The sequence below is a fragment of the Maylandia zebra genome, linkage group LG5 (assembly GCF_041146795.1).
Source record: "Maylandia zebra isolate NMK-2024a linkage group LG5, Mzebra_GT3a, whole genome shotgun sequence".
NCBI classification, from domain to species: Eukaryota; Metazoa; Chordata; class Actinopteri; order Cichliformes; family Cichlidae; genus Maylandia; species Maylandia zebra.
Window position 1 is genome coordinate 14,216,112 of NC_135171.1, and position 20,206 is coordinate 14,236,317.

At 41.6% G+C, this 20,206-nt stretch overlaps 1 protein-coding gene and 1 long non-coding RNA gene across 2 annotated transcripts in view; one reads left to right on the plus strand and one right to left on the minus strand.

Annotated features, from left to right (window-relative positions):
- Positions 1-20,206, plus strand: part of suclg2 (succinate-CoA ligase GDP-forming subunit beta) — a 108,561-nt gene that overhangs the window by 54,937 nt on the left and 33,418 nt on the right. Inside the window, exons 8-9 of the mRNA XM_004545306.5 lie at positions 1,910-2,071; positions 3,207-3,349. Of these exons, the coding sequence (XP_004545363.1) occupies positions 1,910-2,071; positions 3,207-3,349 (305 nt within the window). The remainder of the gene's footprint in view (positions 1-1,909; positions 2,072-3,206; positions 3,350-20,206) is intronic.
- Positions 4,442-7,466, minus strand: LOC143418597 (uncharacterized). Its single transcript, XR_013098602.1, has 3 exons — positions 7,340-7,466; positions 4,627-4,838; positions 4,442-4,522 (listed from the first exon to the last, which is right to left on the minus strand). It is a non-coding gene; the product is annotated as an uncharacterized LOC143418597 (long non-coding RNA).

The window sequence follows — 20,206 nt, forward strand, 5'->3', positions numbered from 1 at the left end:
CACAGTAGAATACAATTGGATCCAATATCTACCAGGATTGTTCAATTTTAAAGTAAAATACCATTTCACGGCCCCTTACTTTATTTGAAAGTCACCAAGAGCAGTTCACATTTCTGTCCTCCTCTCATTTGTAGCAGGCACTAGCAAACTGTTGTGTCCAGTAAGAGTAATGTAAGAGTAAAGTTTCTGCTTCTATAATTTCTTGATGTATTTTTCCTGTATGGCGTAATCCCTGTTGGAAGCAAGCACTTCCAGTCACACAGAAGAACAGAGATATGGGTAAATTTCAGTCACCTTGATTTCCCCTAGTGACAAAAATGGAGGTTAGCAGGAAAACAATTCAAGTGCTCGTCATTCACATGAGAAGGCTGTTATAGGAAGTCACAAAGCATTATTCCAGCGCTTGTGACGCTGCCAAACGTTGGTTTTTGTTTTTATTTTTCTCTCAAAGAAATAAGAGTGATTGTCTTGTCTTTGGAGCTGAACACAGATTGAGTGTGATGTGTCATACACTATTACAGCGTGCTGAAGATGCATCACTTCTTTGATCCTTAGTTTCCTCAAAAAAAAGATGCTTGCTCAAAGTTATCAAACACTCACACGACAATGTTTTTGTGTGATTCGTTATGAATATTAATGCAGAAAATGAGTCCTTAAAAAAACTAAATTTATACGAGGGGTATGATTTTTTTTCTTTTTTTTTTTAAAGAAGGAAGACGCAGGTGTTGTGATTGAAGCAGGCTTTGTAGAAGGGCTTCACATTAACATCAGCTCATTCTTTGCTTCGATTTGTTCACACGTCGCAAGGGAGCACAGCTATTTTCTTGCAGGCTTTCGACAGACGTGTTTGGAGAAGGAAAATTTCTCAAGGGTGGAAAATTTGTATTTTTTTGTCTCGTTTGGTAATAGCTGAATACATTTTGTAGATAGACTGCAATAATGGATGTGTCAAAACAGAACAAAAAGGAATTGTGTAGTGAGGAAAACGCTTCACCTGGAGGACGCAGCATGCCGACTCCCCAGTCCCAGGAGAGTCTGCCGGCTCCATGTGTCTTGTGTCCATGTATGTTGCTCATGTTGCACTCATAAAATATTTGCACATTTCAATATTTTCCTTCCTTTCCTCAGTTTCGCATCAGGATTGCCTGAATGTTTAAATGTAATTAGCCATTAAGTGGAATAGTTAATATTGAAGGTGCTATAGAACATTACCGTAGTTCATTTTAAAGCAAAGTGTGGAAAATACTGTGAGGCCTGAGACTGAAAACTGGACTGGAGAATATAAAGTCAGCACAAGCAGCTGGTTAGCAAAGCAAAAACTGGAACTAGGAGACGTGGTCCTCCATTTGGATGTCATTTTTATACTTTTGTATTAAATTAATTGAGCTTCAATATCGGGGTGAATTTGTTACCTTTCCCCCTACTTTCCTGGTTTTAATAATAAGCTGAGCTAACTGACTTCTGGCTCCAGCTACAAATTTAGCAAATAGACGTGACTTTTCAAATTCTCACCAAGACGGCAAATAACTGTATTTCTTTTGAATGTCCAGTTATCCCTTTCAGTTAGCGTCACTATTTAAGTGTAAGCACTTCTACTAATTTGTTACATTATTAGTGTGCGGTATTTTCAGGTGGCTTTAAGAGTCTTTGAAATACACACTCTTTGATGTGTAAAGGAAATGTCCATTTGCTATAATAGTCTTTTCCTTAGAGGCAGTGTCAAAACCACATACCTTAGTGAGCCTGAAATAATTAAGACCAGCAGACTGAGGGGACACCCTGGAGTTCATTACTTTCAGGTTTTAGAAATGGTAATTAGGGTTTTTTTTTAATGTCTGGATTCTGCTTCCTCTTTCTCACTTGTTCTATTTTCCCCCCATTGCTGTCTTTTACCCATCCCTTACCGTAGTGGTTTGCTTTGATGCTAAGATCAACTTTGATGACAACGCTGAGTTCCGTCAGAAAAACGTGTTTGCCATGGATGACATGACGGAGGCCGACCCCACGGAGATGGCTGCAGCAAAGTGGGACCTTAAATATATCGGACTGGATGGGAACATTGCCTGCTTTGGTAAGGAAGCGAATCTCTCCATCAGACCCGACACACCTGCTTGCACATACACCACCCAATAAAGGAGTTCTCCCCTCCTGCCATGTGGCTTTAATGTGTCTCTTAAGTAGAGTAAGCGAAAAGCTCAGACACAGTTAAAACTTAGTCAAACTAACGGCAGTCTGTGCTCTCCTCCAGTCCACATTACAAGCAGCTTTCTGAAGACTCCAGAAGGATTGCTGCCATAACCAATGCGTTCTAATTAGCTATAATCCACCCAGAAAGTCTCCTGTGAGCCAGATTGTTAGCATTCTCATTAAAGGCCCCCTCTCTTGTCATAAATCAAAGCTTTTACAGTGTACAACTGCACTAACAGGTGCTCTCACTTCTTACCCCGTAGCCTCATAAACACATTAGTTGTCTGTTAACACTTCTCCTCCATTCTGCACACAAACCCCATTCTGCATCCCCAGCTCCCAGGCTCTCCTAAAGTAACAACAGCTTTTAAGGCCCCGCAACTTCCTTGAGAGCTCCGTAAGCCACCAAAGTGACAGCTGTTAAAGCGAATTTCCCTTTTATTGAGACCTCGGTTGGGGAGCTTGCCAGGACGCAAGTTCAGCTTGGCTAAACCAAATTATGTAGGACATTTTTGTGCACTTGGCTCCTGCACAACTCAGCAGGGCAGAGGCACAGGCAGTTGGCTAAATGATGACATAGTCCACAGTCCAAAAGCATAGCACAACCTCTTCTAATCAACACTCTCTTCTCTGAAGTCGGGAGCTGAGTTGTAATCAAATTTTCTCTGTGTTGCTTGACTTGAATGTTTCTGATTAGAAGATTTCCAGCAGATTCACTTTTTAAGTGTGGCATTTTTTTCCAGCTATTTGCTCGTATTTAGTGGATGACTTAGCACTGAATTCCTTTGCGGGTTATTATAGTTCATGCCATCTTTCCTTCAGTGTCAGTAATGTTACTTTAATTAACTCGTGTCTGCATGTATCGCACTTTGTTCTCAGGCACGTCTGTTTCAATATCCGAATATTAGCCTTTATTTAATGTTCAAATTGTTATACTTTAGCCTCAATTATCGTTAACACAAATATGTGAAAGTGCATAAAAACGAGTGCCTAATTATTACATTACATTGTCGTAACAGTGAATGGAGCTGGTTTGGCCATGGCCACGTGTGACATCATTGACCTGCATGGAGGAAAGCCAGCAAACTTCCTGGACCTGGGTGGTGGAGTCAAAGAGAAACAGGTGTACGAGGCTTTTAAGCTGCTCACTGCCGACCCAAAGGTAGGAACAAACTGTTAACAAAGAGGTCGCTTGCCTGCTTCTTGAACAGCTTGACTGTAACAGTTGAGTACATAAGCTAAATTGGTTACTGATTTTTAAAGCACAGCTTGGAAGAAAAAGCAATTTTACCACCTGTTGAATTGCGTTTGATATTGCAGTCATGTATTTTGTCACAGTACATTCATAAAGCTCTATCTGTCTGGTTAGAGCTTTGTCAGTGCAACTCATTAGTCTGGGGACCTTGGCATATGCCCATGTTTAACTTAGGAAAACAGACTCTGGGAGGCTGTGTGATTATATGCCATCATTTCAGTTACTGTGGCATGATAAATTGGCGCTCTGTATTCTGCAGTAACTGCGCTTGTAAAGAAAGGCTAAGACGTGCAACCGCGTGCGCTGTGAACACGCAATAACGGGCGCATATGCAGCTCAGATTTAATGCACATATAAAACTTTAAATGAAAAGCATGCGACAGAAATTCTCGCGGCTGTGAATGAGTGGCAGCTCGGGGTGTTTTACAAGTGATTCTGCTCCATGTTCGGAAAGCTAATAATTCCAAGCTAAACAACGTAAGCCTTGTAACGATACCGCAGTGCTGATTGTGTGTTGACAGTTATCACATCGCTAAATCCCTCACTGCTGTCACTCCTGTATCCCAGGAATGATCACGGGTTCGCTCTCTGGGGCGTCTCTACTTGGTTGTGTTGAATACAGAGTAGAATTAGATTGAAATTCAGTCCTCAGCTCACTTTTTTTTAAAAAATCTTTCTTTAAAAAAAAGCACATGCTGACTTGATTTGGCAGTAAATATTTTTGAAGAATTAGCTTCGCATCTAGTTTAAAAAGCTGTCTTGCCAGCTGGAATTTCCTCAAATGGCTTTCCAGGACAGGTTACTAAACAATACAGCTACAGTACGCTGTAAGTGCATGTGATACATAGTCTAGTCTTAAAATAGATATTCTGTATATATTACACATACCAGAAAGCTTTATTTCATCTAAAGCTCATTCGAAACACTGAAGTAGGATTTTTCATGGTAGCAGTGTTGCACACCTTTTGTTGATGAATGTTAAAAACTTGCTAACCTTAACACTCCAGCAGGTGATACATTGCCTGACTCGAAAAATCCACTGTGTGATCGATTTTGGTCTCACAAAATCAGCCCGGCAGACTGTGGAGAAAAATGAATATGGTGGTTAAAAAAGAAATGCAATCAACAGGGGAGATTTGCTGCTCTCTTCCCCTGAGGGAGCCACATTTTTATTATTATTATACCCTTTTAAAACAAGTTGGATATCTTCAAAGGTGAGATCAGGTTTTAGTCTGTATCCACTGGCCCCCTCACCATCAAACACTCCTCCTGTTCCTCTTTCTCTCTCTTTTTTTTTTTTTGTCTTGGGTTGATTCCCCAAATCCAGATGGGGGAGTAGACCTGCTGCCTGTCCCTCCTGCTGCTGTGTATGGAAACGGAGACGGGAAGCTCCTCCCTAACAGGGAAAAAAAATAGAGGAGGATTGACATTAAACTGGGTTGGAAGCACCATTAGCATTTCAACCAGGGGAGCTGAGAAACCTGCTCTGATCTGTGGAGGGAATGTTAATCATTTCACAATAAGAGCATGCTGCTCATTTGCATTTGGTTTTTCTTTTTTTCCTCCCCACAAATTACTACTCCCAAATATTTAAAGGATATATGAGCAGTAAGTAACAGTAAAATCATACCCTGGGTAAACGTGGATGGGATGAGGTGCCGAGGCAAAATTGATCGGCTCGGAGCGTCAGTAAATTCTGTTTTTCCTTATTTGCCTTAAACATCAAGGCTTCAGTGCTTATTTCCTTCAAATGCGCAGCCCTTTGTTTAGTATTTATTCAAAGTTTAGAGTCTCAGACAGCCTGGTCTACTTGCATTTCACATCATTATTTTTCTACTGATTTAAAAAAACAAAACTTTTGCTGCTTTTGCATAATAGTGTTGATAGAGTGCCTTATAGGAATGCTTACTTCCACTGGCACTGAATAAAATGAGTTTGGTAGCTGCTGTGAGGAAGGCCAGAAATGTTCTGTTGCATATGTGAAAATGTGTTTGTTTTTTTTTATTAGGAACCACTGCAACTTTTGAGTGCCAAGATTAAAATGGTTTATGTCCTGCGAAGAAAAAATGATAGAAGCCCATTCAGCAGGAAATATTACACTGTAATGACAGAGAGAAAAAAGAAGGGGAAAAACAGGTATTTTTGGGGTCCGTCTCTTCTTTCTGGCTTTCTTCCTCGGTTGCTTTTTCCGCTTTTGTCTCCCTCCCTCCCCTCTGTCTTCCTCGCGCTCTCTCCCTCTCAATCTCCGCTTTGATGTCTCAGGCTCATTGTGCTGAGAGGAGTGGATGCGACGCGAGTGTACCGCTGGCACTGAATAGCAGAGATGGAGCATGAGATGACAAAGGCTTCCTTTTCTTGTTTGCTCACTTCCCCAGAATCTACCCTTAAAGCATTCATTACCTTCAAATTATTATGTTGTGAATGAAAGGGGAAGAGAAAACCGATAAAATGGAGGGATACCGCATGAGAAGTGGGAACAAGACGAGAAAGAAAGTGGGAATGAAATTAATGCGAGAAAAATAAGCGAATCATAGAGCTGTATGTCAGCCCCCCCACCCCATCCTACCCAAGTGTGTGCAAGTGCGTGTTCGCGTTAACTATGTGAGATGTTATGTAGCTCAGCTGGGTCTACTAGACCAATAAGGTTTGTTTGAATTTAGGCCCCCGGCTTTTTTAACAGGAACATATTTATCTTCCATGCTAAAATAAATAGCTCCACTTTCTTCACATCCACGCGTGGAACAGTTTGATGACAGAATGCCTGAATTTATTAAGGTTTCCCTCACATCACCTGTAGGCACAGGAGCAGGCAGCAAATACCAACAGCCAAATAACCTCGTTATTGCTTTGCGCCTGTGCCGTAAAGAAGGTGGCAGATGGATGTTTTGTCCAACTCAACATCCATTTTGTTCTCCGGGCTTAAGGCTGTTTTCTATAATTTTTATAGGCTAGAGTAAATGATGACATTTTCCTAAAACACACTCTTGTTGTGGCTAGATGCCCGTATCAGGGCCGCCATTATATCAACCTACTAATTGTCAAGGCGGCTTATTTTGTGATTTATTGTGTCGCCGTTACGTAATTAATATTCTATTCAAGTAGGCCGAGCGTTTTCGTAATACTTTAACCTTTCATTCCCATATTCATGCGTCTCACTGCGAGTGCATAAAGGAGCCTTTTTCAAAGGTTTATTACAATGCGAAACATCTAAAGCCCTGATCTTATCCTCGACTACGGCAAACTCTGTGTTTTCAGATGAATGAGAAAATAAGCACGTACGGCAGCCTGTCGGTAAATGAACATGTCGTGCTGACTCACGAGTGTGTGTGGGAAGCTTGGTTAACATTACACTGAGTTTGTGCATGTCATGTGTTTACAGATTAGCCTTTCGTTCCAAATTTACTGTAATGCAAACTAAAGTCTGCAGCAGAGAGGCAGCGCGGTGATCCTGGGGATGAATACTGAGGTTCTTTCTGTTTCTTGACCGACAGTTCCCAATTTCCATTTTACAATTTATGAAAACTACAGAATCCAAAGCAGTCCGACTTTAAAAATGAACTGGCTTTCGGTGTAGATAACGTCTTCCCCTTCCAGAATAAGGTGGTGTTGCGGTGTTGCTCGAAGGAGAGTTAAATTTTCAGAGTGAGCGAGCTGTCAGGGTTCTGCCGCCCACTCAGTTGTTTCTGCGTGTGTTCAAAGAGATGGCGATAAAGAAAGAACAAAAGTATAATGTGTTTAAAGTTGTAAATAATATAAAACTGGGAAATTACACATTTATGTATCAAATATGATAATAATGAAAACAGCTATTCCTACATTGTGACCTTAAACATACAGGCAGTGTTTGTTTCTGCGTCTTATGACAGATTTTCTTCTTTCTTCTTTGTACATTGTTACCTTTAGGCTTGTTGCATACTGTAGTAGTTTGTCACATCTCTGCGTTGTTTGAGGTGAAGCAGGCACGCTATGAGGTGGAAGAGGCACAGACGGGCACATTAGCATTAGTCAGCCGGGGGGACCCGCCTCTGAGGCAAAAACAAGAGTCGCGTACATATTCATTTTTTGGCGTTGCATAATCACACTGCCGATCGTGAAACATCTTTTAGCTCGCACTGGTTTGTGTGTGAGTGTGAGTGTGAAGGCAGTTTGAAATGCTGAGACTCACCTGTGTGTATGTAATTTCGAGTTTCTCCCTCAGAGAGCTCTCCCTCCATTCTCACTTGCTCTCTCCCTCCCTCTCGCTCTCTTTGTGTGGGATTATTATGCGTGTCGCTCCAGCCCCCTCATTGCCCTCAAAGAAAACTACACACAATTTTACCTCTTTCCAGCTCAGTGACTCTGCTTTAACTCACCTGTGGTTCCCCTTTAACCACTTTCCTCGTTGTTGCAGTGACACTCCCGAGCCCTGCCGGCTCTAAGCCCCATCTCACCCTCTACAGGGAACACACCACTATTACTACCTTTCCAGCTCTGTCTTATGTTATCTGTGAAACAGTCTTTACTGGTGTTATACACCACTACTTATGTGCTGATGTATACCCAGGCATTTCCTGTCTGCTCCTGCTAGTCTGTCATTTCACTAGTTCTTCTTGTGTTTTCTGCTTCTCCTTCTCCACCTTTTATCTCTCCTTCTTTGTGCTTCTTCTTTCTTCCCAGCAGACTTTCATCTCACTAAATCCTGTTAAAGTCAATGTGAAGAGCTACCTTCAGTTTCATGCCTGCTAGTTAAATCCTGCAGGTGCCCAGGCACTGTTTCTCATCCCTGTATGGAGATGTCTGTACCCGTGTCCAGTGTGCTCCACATGTATGCAGACAGAGAAAAGGGAAGAGGGCTCAGGTCCAAGCCAGGTGAGCCAGAGAAATGTGTCATGAAAAGCCCATCATCCTTTCCTCACTGAAAAGAAGGAAAAGAGCTCTGTGTTACAGGGCTGTTTCCTAAGGGTGTTACAACACAGTTTGCAATGAAAACCACACAGCTCTTCCTGTCACTCTTAAGAAATGCAAATAGGTGCAGATAAATGCTTGTGTCGTGGCACAGCCACATCATACAGACGCACACACACGTAGTCCTCATGGGAGCCAAACAACTTTTAATCACAACAGTCACCTGCGATATTAGAGTCCCATGCTGCGTTATTTTAGTAGGAAAGAAATCACCTTTCCGCCTGGAGCCAAAGGCCTTTGGGAGATTCTGGTCCCCTGTGTTATAAACACAAGCAATGCGAGCTGGTGAGAAAAGGAGAGAAAGAAGAAAACAAGCTACCTCAGTAATGGGGTTCATTCCCAGTGTGCAGAGTATTACACAAGTACTAAATAGGGGGCCAGACATAAAGGGACGCATGCTTAGTCCAGTCAACGCACTGGGGCAGCTATATTGAGGCCAAGCTGCAGGAAGAGTGAGCACTGCTCGAGACAGGCAGACAGTTTGTGCGCTCCGAGGGAGCTGTGGCTCTCTGTTTTCCAGTTACTGGTTGCGTAGGTCATTTGAGAAAGCCTCCATCTCATATTGTGTTTTCCTGCAGATTTGCTTATAGTGCATTTAAGTCCCGTAGTGATGGATATAGGGTTAGGTTCTGTGTGCGTCTTTGAGGACCTTTTCGTCTCCAGCTCATTTAAAATCAGTGCAGCAATGTAAGAAGCTTCTATTATAGGCTAACCTTAGAGTACACTGACCCTGGCGATAGTCTGTGAAATGTATTCAGCTTTTCTTTGCTATTTGAACATATAGTTTTTGAATGCATGTGCGTATAAATTTCAGTGCTTTCCATTCTGAGCTCCCAAGATTGAGGGCAAAAGTTCAAAACCCCTTTGTGCAGCTTTATAAAATACACATGTACAGGCTGAGGCAGCATGGGTGAACATACTTGATGAGACCTTACCTCACGGCAGTATTTTAAGTTCAGCTTCCGAATTAACTTTTGGTGTTTCACAATTTTTAACATGACTTCTAACAAGAGAAGTCAGGAAGAAGCAGATGTTTGTTTTTTATCACATTTTTCCCCAATAGTTTTAATGAGTGCACCCATGAAACCAAGAGAATACATGTCACACACAGCAGCTGGTGTGTTGAAGTGTTGATTGGTAGAGACACGAGATGGCATATGGATTCATGCTTGTTTCGGTTTATAGAGATATATGCATTTTGTGTGTGTGTGTGTGTGTGTGTGTGTGTGTGTGTGTGTGTGTGTGTGTGTGTGTGTGTGTGTGTGTGTGTGTGTGTGTGTGTGTGTGTGTGTGTGTGTGAATCAATACCAATGTTGGCAGAGCTCTGTTTCTGTTTTCAGCTTGTGCATGTTTAGCTTTGGCTGTTAGCTTTACATTTGTAAACTGTGCTGCAGTTGTAACATGAGAGAATTGCAGATGGTGTCTTATACCTCTTTGCAGTGTGTTGGATGAAAGCAGTAGATTTATGCTTATAACCAGCCTAACTATATTTTCTTAATTTTCTCTATTTGGGTTTTGAAGCAGTTCAGGCTCGGAACAGATGAGGGATTTTGAGAGGCCAGTAAAGATCCCGTAACACTGAGATTAACAGTAAAATGTTAATACGCCCGGAAACACGTTAATATTAGCCATTTAACTATTATTACTAGCCATATTAGCCACATGCTAAGTTATTATTTAGGTAGCAGTTGTTGGCAGCAGTGTTGGTCAAGTTACTTGAAAAAAGTAATCAGTAACTAATTACTGATTACTCCCCCCAAAAAGTAATCCCGTTACTTTACTGATTACTTATTTTCAAAAGTAATTAATTACTTAGTTACTTAGTTACTTAGTTACTTTTTAAAAACACGATTTACAACCTGAAGAGGTGATAAAGTGATAGATCTTTCAGCCCAATTCTACTTTTTCTACATAATCCATCATACAAAATGTAATCAAATGGAAAAGTCTCTTTTTTTAACTTGTTTTATCAGTTTTAATCTTTTAACTTTATGCATCAAGCAAAACATTTAATTATATGCAACATTCTCTGACTTGAATAAATTAGTTTAACATTTAAACCTATTTTCTACACATTCCAGCACATAAAATAAAATATTTTTTGTGTTTTCACTCACTCTTTCAAACAGATGCAAGTAAAACACAGCAGAAAATAAATAAAGTCAAAGACTCAGCGGTCCTTTTGCTCTATTTTCACCTGTAAAGCAGGAGCAGGGTAGGCGGAGGGTTACCCTGGTGTAGGTGTGCTGCGGTCAGTTGAAGAATCCGCGCGAGTGTCTCTGTGAGTTTCCCATCACGTCGTAGCTACTCGGTGCTTGCTCGGAAGTTTAGGGGTTTTTTTCGCTGTAAAAAGAAGTTTTCTTCCCACGCACGATGGACGCTAATGTTTTTGTCACTTTTTATGGAATCAAACTCAAAGTAAGGTCAGTACTTCCACACTTTAAACGCTGCACGCTCATACTCTCTCCCGCACTCGATATATTATCCATTGTTGATCTGCACACAGCTGCTGTCACCAACGTCGCACTTGCTTACGTCACTGTCATGAGACATTCTCGCAAAAAAAATCACGGTTTTAGTAACGCAGTAACGCAGCGTTCCTACGGGAAAGTAACGGTAATCTAATTACCGATTTTGCAATAGTAATCCCTTACTTTACTCGTTACTTGAAAAAAGTAATCAGATTACAGTAACGCGTTACAAGTAACGCGTTACTGCCCATCTCTGGTTGGCAGTGGCTAACTATTAAACTATAACATTAGTGAGGAAGCTAGGAGACAAACAGCATAAGTTCTGCCTGTCTTTAAGTCTAATAGAGGCAGTTAACAGGATAACGCAAGTATTTATGTGTATAAAGTTTAATGCTTTTCGTAAATTCCCAGAATGAAGTTGAGAAAAGTCTACTAGCAACTACAATATGTGCTTTACTTTTATATGTGTTGCATGAAAGAACAAGAGTATGATGATGAAATGCGAACTGCATCCAGAAACAGAAACTACTGCACAGCCAGCATGCTAACACAAAGCTAGCCAAAAACTCAGACTGACGTTAAAGGGCCCAGCAGCCTGACCCTGAATATCAATCCTAAATTTCCACCTGTACATGTTTCTACAGTAGGATCACTGTGCCTTTAAAGTTTCTCTCAGCTAGTTCTAATCTTTAGTTGGTGTTTTTAGTTTTGCTTACTTACGTAAAAACTAAAAGAAAGCTCGTATGTGTGTCCTCATTAGGATTGGGATTTATGTTGGTGTGTGGGACTGTAGCCAAAAATTTATGTTAACTTGTACTTTTTTATTACAGAGTGCGTCTCAGGTCATTTGTCAGAGTAACATGGAAACAATGTAACAAATTACTTTCTCTGGTGAGTAATTAAGTAATATCCTGTGTCACTTTTATGAAAGCTAATGAGTCAAGTGTGATACATTACTTTTTTGAGTAACCCGACACTCTTGATCAGTACAAAAAATATGGTGCCCAGTCACCAGAAGCATACAAAATTTTGGCTTTTGTCAGGGGTTTTTTTTTTTTTTTTTTTTTGCACAAATACTTCATATGTGGATATCTTAGAGTTCAGTTACTCTGTCACTGTCATTTACATTATTGTTTGTATTGTTTTAATCTTTATTTTTAAAAAGTGCCTTTTCCCTTTGCTTTTTTCACCTCATGGTATCAGAAAGAGTATCAACTATCAATAATTTTCTGGTCAGTATCAAGTTTAAAAATGTAGTATCATGACAACTCTGTACTAGTTTCTTATCTTAACCAGAATCACAGAAGTCTCAGAAAACGAGTATGTTGTAGTAGGTCGTATAAGCACACCATGCCAGAAGTACTTGACTATTTGGACTTGAGCCTGAGTTACAAATGCTTATCCTCTGTCGGCACGTTGATGCAGGTTAAACAAACACCGCGGGTCTGTCTGTGTGGTTTGACCCTCCTCTCCACCTGGGTTTGATGTGGGTCAAATGCTGCCCAGCTTTGGTCACTTTCTGTTGCTGTCTGAAGTGGAAAGAGTCTTAACTTTTAAGTGTCATTTACCAATTGGCTGAAGGAGGAGTGAGAGCACGGATGAGGGCAGAGAGAGAAAAAGCGATTAAAAAGCTGGAAAGAAAGAGAGAAATTTTGCACACCTTGGTGTTGAAGAGAGAGGGAGGGGTGAAACGAACTTTTTCCTGCATGTAATTCTGTGTCATTTTCAGCCTTAACTGTGAAATGTGAAGCACCTCGCTCCTAGCAAGGATAATTTAAAGGCTGCTCCGTGAGTGGCTTTAATGCAGATTGAACGAGAGTGAAATAGATCTGTGACACGCACAAGCATGCTCTCTTGAAAGCAGTATTGCGTGGGTGAATGTTGAGACAGGTCAATGAGATGTGAACTGAGAATGAAAAAGTCAAATGTACAGGCATGATGAATAAGCACAAAAATATAATATATTTTTGTGCTTATTCATCATGCCTGTACATTTATTATGCTTTCCACCACAGAAAAGGGATGTTTAAGCCGTAAGTGAAGAACAAACAGTACTTTTAGACTAACTATTGTATACTCTCTCTCTTATTTCTGTGCTTAATTTGAGGGCTCGAACTGTCCAGACATGTACAATGGAACTGATGAGTTGTCAGATTGATTTGCCCTTCAGGGAGCTGTCGTCTTCTCCACTTGATCTGGGTTGGAACAGCACAGCGTGCTTTTAAAGACTCATGTCATTTTCCACAGCACCATCAGCAGACAACACTATTAACCTAACCATCATGTATTCAAGAAGACCGTGGATCGCTAATGTATTCACCTCATCCCAGCACCTTGACTTGGCACCAATTTGTCCCCTATTGAGACACACACACTCGTGCACACATGCACACAGAGACGAAAAGACAAAGAGGGAGACGGGTCCCATGGGTATGTCTGATTGAGCTTTCTCCTGTCTGCCATTCCTCATCCGAGGGAAATCAATAGAGGATCTGGAATTGGAGCTTGAGCTAATTGAGCTCTGCTCTCTCTGTTCTCTTATTGCTGCCAGGAGCATTTTGTCATCACAGCACCTGGTTCACACCACGGGGCCAGGGGGAGCTAGTCAGCGATCAGATAGGGCCTTTGGATGCCACAGGGAGGTGAGCTGCATGTGATTGAGCAACCTTGTGAAGTCAAGCACTCAGAGGAAGGGCATACCAAAGACGCTCTTCATTTATTTTCATTTGCTTCTTTGAAAGCGGCTTTACGTCTGCTCCTTTTCACCTGATGATAAAGGAAGTGGAAATACATTTTTAGTTTTGTAAAGTTTAATCATTTCGACAGTGATTATCACGTTGGGCAGATCCTTGTTAGAACTCTGTATCGTATTGGTCATTGCATCTATCTGCATGTATTTTACATCTCACTATTGGCTACAAAAAACTCAGAGAATAATTAAAAGGCTTCAAACTTAAACCTGTTGTCGTGCCAGTTTAAACCCCGATGCTTTTTCGCCCTGAATATCACAGCGTGAATGCAGCAGTTTTGTTGTGTTTACACACCACACAGGGTTTCAACATAGTCACCCACGATAATGGCTCAAATTAAATGTGGCATGCTGTTGCTAGCCAGTGTTCTCCTCTTCTGAGTGTTGAGTAAATGAAGATTTCTTCCATCCAAACCATCTGCTGTCATCACTCCACCCTTTGCCTCCTCTTCCCATCCTTCCATCTGTCCATGTTCCAAGACTTGAGAGAGTATGACCATCACAGACTTTTCCCTGTGCAGCTCTGAGAGACATTGCTGCAGAAATGTGACTCCCTCATTTCATGCTCCTCTGGCGCGTATGTGTGCACACAGGCGCGGGAGGGGGTGGATTATATGTGGCCACTCGAACACTCAGTCGATGAGATCAATCGTGCTCGGTGAGCCATGTATTGACACCACAAACACTGTACCCTCTCCTGCTCTCATGCTATCAAGGTGGAGGTCGGTGGTGCGCAGGTTAATTTCAGTGAAAGCTGGCGAAAGTTTGACGAGCAAACATGGCAGCTAGCTAGCTCTTTTTGGCTAGAGGTGACCAAAGTGCACCTCATTAACTGCAGTATGAGTCACTGTAAGATGCATCACTCATCACTCAAGGAGATGCATGTACTTTAAAAAGGGCTAATATTTTAATAGCAGCATGTATTTGCTTGAACAAACTCTGAAATTTCATTCAGTTTACATTTTCCAGCTCCTGCAGGCTGCTGTGTTATAGGATTCTGCAGCTGAACACAATATTATCACACAATATTTTTGTTCAGTCGCATGAATGAGAGCTGAGATTCTGCACTTTAAGCATTTATTCATCATGAAATTGAAACTTGAATATGTTTTGGTACACTGCGAAAAATTGTGCCAGCTTCCAGAAATATGTGAACTTAACTGTCTTTTCTGGTCACGCTGCTTCTTTCTGTGCTGGATTTTCACTGCGGCTGGGGCTGAGGCAGCACCTCCATACACAGCAGACTAAAAATACTGAAACTGCATGAAATATCAACGCTTAGTTTAAGAATATGTTAGGTTATTTCTTTTGCTGTTATGATATTTATCTGAACATATTTAATCTGCACCACTTTTTGTGTATGCATGTGGTGTGTTTGCCTGTAGATTTCATTCTTAGGGATTGCGTTTATTCTAACAAGGCCCTAGGCTCTGAATAACTCACATTAACCTTCTGATTTTAGTCAGACTTGGCTCTAAATACCTCCCCTCCCACTGCCCTCTCTGCTGTTGATGCCTCATGAGCTTTGACAGGGTCACAGGTTAAAACATCATCTCCTTTCCTCTAGCTCCTTTGTGCCATGCACCTCTATAATGTCCTCAGAATGAGCAACATTAAAGGACAACTGTTTTAGTTTCTTTGTCCACACTGTAAGTAAATAAAAGTAGGATTGTGCTAATGCTTGCAGTTTCAAAAAGAAAGCCACCCAAATTCTGAAAATCCCAAAGCATTTGCTCTTAAAATGCGGCGTCTTCCCACAGATGCTGTCGCTTCATAAACCGTTCCTGGATACACTATCTGTTTAGATGTCCTGTCTCTTGTCAGCGCCCCTGCTCGTCATGTTTCAGGTAGTTGCTGCTTTGTATGGCGAGACATGCCAGCAGCAGTACAGCGAGAGATTATTGTCACAGTAATTGGCTTTTCCAGGCCTGATTTGATACGAGCCTCTTGTCTGATCCACACACTTCTTTATTATCAAGCGTAATGGAAAGACGATGAGGCTCCCATAAAACGCTTGGCTCGTCATATCTCCAGAGAAATCGCCTCTCGCGTTTTGTCTCCATACTCCGGGTCAGGATAGATGGCCTTATATCTGTGTGAAGACTGAAAACCCGTAGAGGCGCACACACTAGCATTAGGCGTACTGGATCTGCACACATGAGAAGAAAAATGGTCTTTTTCTATACTTCCTGTATTAATTTTAAGGTAAAGTTACATTAAAGGATATTGACATGGATAATAGTTTTTGATACCAATACCTAAACAGTTCTGCTATAGGTCTGATTCTTTATCACACATTTGCTGAGTTTGACTCAAATGGGACTTTAATGTCATTGTTTTGCTTTGTGCAGCTGTCAAATAACACAAAGTTTCTAGGAATATTATTTTAAAGGATAATTTAAACTGTGTTCTGGATTTCCATCCCTGTTTAGAAGTGCTGGTTGGTGCATAAGAGCGAGAGCATCAGGCCTAACCAAAAGCGCACATCACCCTCACCAATGAAATTAAACAAGTGCATGTGAATTAGATCAATAACTGAGTAACCACCAAATGATGATAATGATTGTCAGGCCAATACTGATGCTATTAGTATTTGCTCAGCAGGTGATGCTGTTTTTTTGTTTTGCTTTTGACTTTATTACTCCCTCTTCGATAACTAAAATACTTCATTATTATTGTTGTTGTTGTTGTTTAAAAACAGACTGGTACTCTGCTATCTGGATTTCACAGTGCTGTATGTGAAGTGACTCACAGTTTCATTTCGCTCCATTCTTGTGGCCGGCCCGCCTATCAAAACTCCGATCAGATAAACTCTGACAGATTTCATTTTCTTCAGAGGACAACATTACACTTCTACATGTTTACACAGCAAATTGTTGTGTGCGGTTTTATTAATGTTTAAAATCTCATATATTAAACCCTTAATCGCCATTTTGCTAGTACGCACTGCGGCACATTTCCCTTATCCAGATTTTATTGTCCCTGCGTTCCCCATAAGTGACAGCTGGTTGGAAGAATTTGCTATCAGATTGCATGATCCAGTTCAATTCCTGGTACTCTGTCCAAGCTGACATGACTGTCTGCTGCTGTGGCAGTCTGCCTTGTTCACCAAGCAGCAGAGGCAGTGTTGAACACGGCTCTCCTCCATTATTATCTCAGTCACTATCTGCTACTGCCAGAGGAAGATACAGATGGACAAGAGATTTTCGCAGGGAAAATGGAAAAGTACTGTGAAGGCACGGGAAAAAAATGTTTTTATTTCTTTGAGATTGTTTGAAATAAAAATAAATTATTTCAGTTTCATTTCTGTAGTTTGTGTTCGGGGCTCAACTTTACCATTACCACCTGGTGAAGTCTGCTGGCAGCTAGGGTTTCATTTCTTATACGATGTCACATTCACACATTTTTAAGTGCTGATTCTACATTTTTATAGAATTTCCTCCATGACTTTGCTGATTCACTCACTGGGTTTTAAAGTCCCTCAAGCTGAGCATGTTTGCCATTGCTGTCATAGTGGATGCAAGGAGCAAGGGTTGCAACGGACTGAGACCAAGGCCACTGCATGCTCATACAGCAGGGAGTAGGCCTGCACTCAGAGCTCACTTTGTAATTTAAATGTAGTGGCAGGAGTTTACAATATATCATGTATATTGTTTATATTGATATACCAGCATAGTTGGATGATGAATTTACAAAAAGAGTTTCTTTATTTACACATCCAAGATATTGATGAGGAGAACCAACTGCTTGCTTACTGCGTAATTCTGATCTAAAGCAAGCAATCAATCAATCAAGGCTTTATTCGCTACGTGCAGGTTGCCCTGCAGTTAAATAAGGACCCCCCCCCCCCCCCCCCCCCCCCCCCCCGACCTTACACACACAACACAGACATCACATGGGGATACAGGTCGGAGATCGGTAGCGTTACAGAAAAAACACTGAGGACAGCATGAGAACGGGTAACAAAAAAACTACTCTGCACAAAAAAGCACATAAATGTCCACAGCACAACATTATGGAACACGTGACAAGCCACAGGGTCAAGTGGGGGGTGAGGAGTAATCCGAAGCAAACACAGCAGCCATCCTGCCCAGCGCTACCATTCCAGCGCGGGCTCAGTTCCCAGGAGGGAACAAGCATCGAAGGCGTTTGGAAAGGGAGGAGGGGATGAGTGTGTGCATATCAGTGTACATGTATATGTGTGCGTGTCCAGAGTTCAGCTGAGACGGTGTCCTTCATCCTGCTAGGCTAAGTAAACAGTCTTCCAGCCAACCCAGGTGGCCTCACATGGAATGGGAAGGAACAATCTAAACGCAGTCATTATCAGGGTGTTTTTGTTCGGCTCCAGCCTTGCGACCGCAGCTGGCGCCGAAAGGGTCTCCGCATGAAGTGATGGTGTTTTTTACTTTAGTGCGAACAGCTCATATGAATTTCAAAGCAGTTCTAACAGTCCAACACTGGTCTCTCAATCTCCCGTTGGAGAGCCGCGAGCTTCTCCGTGATGTTATCAAACTTGCGCTCTGTGATGTTATTCCGAGCGAACCCCTCCAAGATGTAATCCAGTCTGCACTCAGAGATCTTATTCTGAGTATTCACGGCAGCCGTAAGCTTCTCCAAGATCTTATCCGTGCTGCACTCAATGAGCCCGTTTTGAGAAACTCACGCCTCGTCCCATCGTTTCAATCCCAGCGGGCAGCCTTGTGGGGGTTTGAACAGCCAGTTCCGCTTTCTTAATTCTTCGATAAGTCAGGGCCAAGCCAGCTCCGATCAGCAAGAGCCCTGTTACCATGGTTCCGAATAGATAGTTAGATATCTTCATCACTCAGGCTCACCCGAGCTCAAACTTCTCGTTGAGAAAGGGGTGTCAATTGCATTTAGGGACCAGTTGATCAAATCCATAATTCCTCTTTTAGGTTTTAGAGAACAGACTGTGAGAGAGTGTTCCAGGGAAAAGTAATAAAAAACACGAGACTAGACAAGGACACAAGAGGCTAAGCAGGGAAGCTAAGGGAGAGGAGTCAAGAGCAAGAGCAAAAGCATACCACAAAAGCAATCAGCGAGCTGCTCAAGGCAACAAAAAAAGCGATGTTCTTCATGACAAAGTCAGTCACTTGATCTCAACCCAACAGATCAAATATTTCAGTTACTACAGAGGAAACTAAAGCCAGAGAGACCCACATATAAGCAGCACCTGAAAGTAGCTGCAGTAACAGACTGGAAGAGCATCTCAATGGAGTAAAAATGGCATTTGGCGATGTTCATGGGCTCTAGACTACAGGTGCTCATTAATAGAATAGAATAGAATAATCCTTTAATTGTCCCACAAGGGGAAAATTGGTTGTAACAGCAGCAAGAAAAACACATACACAAGCAAACAGGACACAGAACAGAAACATAGTTTTTTACATTTACATCATGAACAGTAGTTACCAAAAAAGAGTACTGTACAGTAATTAAAATAAAATGACTGCAAATGATTTGTTGTTACAAGCATACCTCATATTTAAAACGTTAATCTGTCCAAATACTTTTGAGCCTCTGAAAATGGCACACTACACCACAGTGATTGTATTCATAAACTGTTAATGCACTGTGTTAGTTAAACCCCTTGAATCAGTCTATATTTCAGTCACATCTTGACTGTTTGAAATCCACTGTGCTGGTGTGCAGAGAGAAAACTACAAAAATTGCGTCATTGTCCAAATACTACTCATGGACCTTGCACTGTGTATTTTTGGTTAGCATTAAACGAGAGGGTACAAAGCACTAACATACCTGGTTTTAAATGAATTGAATCAAATGCCATTGAAAAATATAATTATCTGAATCCCAAAGGGATGCACTCGCTATTGATCCACTGATATTTTTGATATTTTTTTTTCATTAGGCTTTTGTTGTGTGCTTGTTTCCTTACCTACAACAGATTGTCATTTCAACAGCCGTATGACACTCATTCTTTGTTTATTTGTTGTAGCAAGCATAGTGAGGAGTACTGGGAGAAAATGAGTAAAAGCGAGTCGGCGTGAAAAGAGCAACCAAATGGAAAGTGAGAAAGTGCAAAGGATGAGAAGAAAAGGAGGGAATGTGTATGTAGTGTGTAGAGGGTGGTAAAATGGGTGGAGGAGTGGGGCTGGGAGAGGAGTTCTAGCAGTGATTACATTGTCCATCAGGCCACAGGACGGCCTGCATCAGCCCGCAGGATTGATGTTTGACAGAATAATTAGAAAACTGTCGCAGCCTGTAATCACTGAAGCTCATCTTCCCGAAGAAGACTTCCATTCACTTTGTGCCACACATACACACACACATATACAGACTAGTGGGAACCATCTGTGGTTGACTGGTATATGGGACAGTGGGTTGATAGAGTGGTAAGATGGGAGTGTTCCTGTTTATTCTTAAGAAAGTGAAAGACTTTATCTGCAGCAGTGGAGACAGGAGGCGAGCGTGGCGCCTCACTCACTGGTTGGCTGACGGCAGGAGTGGGGAATGCGCTGGTGATTTTAAAGGTGCCGCTGGTAGGATTTATGGCATGGCAAAAAATGAATTAAATGGAGTTTTATTACAGTGGGTGGCAGAATGAATGAGATGTGGGACCAA